This window comes from Temnothorax curvispinosus, unplaced genomic scaffold (assembly GCF_003070985.1).
Source record: "Temnothorax curvispinosus isolate PA1 unplaced genomic scaffold, ASM307098v1 QBEX01011842.1, whole genome shotgun sequence".
Taxonomy (NCBI): Eukaryota; Metazoa; Arthropoda; class Insecta; order Hymenoptera; family Formicidae; genus Temnothorax; species Temnothorax curvispinosus.
Window position 1 is genome coordinate 6,273 of NW_020221622.1, and position 1,432 is coordinate 7,704.

The 1,432-nt window shown below is 31.7% G+C and overlaps 1 protein-coding gene across 1 annotated transcript; it reads left to right on the forward strand.

Annotated features, from left to right (window-relative positions):
- The first annotated feature begins 215 nt into the window (after window positions 1-215).
- Window positions 216-822, forward strand: LOC112461829. Its single transcript, XM_025027227.1, has 2 exons — window positions 216-412; window positions 496-822. Exons 1-2 carry the CDS (start codon window positions 290-292, stop codon window positions 772-774), a joined length of 402 nt encoding a protein of 133 aa, XP_024882995.1. The 5' UTR covers window positions 216-289; the 3' UTR covers window positions 775-822.
- Window positions 823-1,432: the final 610 nt, after the last annotated feature.

Below are 1,432 nucleotides of genomic sequence, written 5' to 3' on the forward strand. Positions count from 1 at the left end.
GACATACACACGTGTGTGTGTGTGCCCTGCTTTAACGAAAATCACAACTTCTATAAAGCAGGACATATGTACACACGTGTGTGTGTGCCCTGCTTTAACGAAAATCACAACTTCTATAAAGCAGGACATACACACGTGTGTGTGCCCTGCTTTAACGAAAATCACAACTTCTATAAAGCAGAACATACACACACACAAAATTTAGTGATTTTATACCCATTTTTTAGAACAAGAAAACGACCTCGAAGTTCTGCATGCCTTGGATAATGCAGGTGAAATATTTGATGAAATGTTTTATCGTGAAAGACAGAATGATGAAATTGTTAATTTAAATTATTTTGAAGAAGTAATACCACGTTATAACGATAACCAATTTCATCCGCATTTTAGAATGCATCGAGGAACATACATGGTAAATATTGAAACCAAATATATATAGATAGGTACTATTGAATATTTACAATTCTTTATAATTAATTTTTTTATTATTTTCAGGAATTGGAAAATATAATGAGATCTCTAATTAGACAGAGAGAAAATGATATATCATTATCGAAAAAATTATTTTTAACATTATGGATTATAGCCACGCTAGAAAGTTTTCGATCTGTTGCAGACAGATTTGGCCTTTCCAAAGGTGTAGCTTGGATCATTTTTAAAGAAGTGGTTTATGCGTTAAAAAGAATTATGTCACGTTTTATAAGATGGCCAAATAATGCGGAATGTGAAAAAAGTGAAAGGATACATTATTTCGTGTTTTCCAGTTTACAATAATATTTTGAATACTTTTAAAAATTTTTAATTGTTTTAGGTTTTCATTTTTGTAATTAAAAAAAATGAAATAAAATTTAAAAATTTTTTTTGTTTTAGGTTTTTAGAATTCGATCAAGAGGATTTCCAGGTGTTGTAGGAGCCATTGACGGTTGTCATATTCCAATTAAGGACATTCACCGGCAAAATCGTTTTCTTAGAAATTTTCTTAAACTTTCAGTATATGTTTAATTAAACGCGTTTTATACGTAGGCGTTTTATTCAATGCCCCTTGCGGTACTAAAATTTGAGATATTCAGCTTCAAAGTTCCGATTTTTAACACGGGATCCCTATGTTGAGCTCTCTCGACACGGACATTTTAATGAATAATAAGTAGTTTTCTTAGAATTTTTTTGAAAAAATAGTATAAGATGCCTCATATTATTAGTAACGTATGACAATAAAGTTCGATATAGCAAGCGGTATTTATTTTTGAGAAATAGTCTAAAGAACACTATCGGACATAATTTTCGTCTGCTCGGAGGCAGGGAGAGGGAGAGATCTCTGCAAGACTTGGCAACGTTGCTACCGCTGCGACATATAGGTTAAGTAGAGAACGTCAAGATCTTATGGGCAACGTTATTTAAATCAAGTTATTTAATCTTTTTTCTTTATGATCCA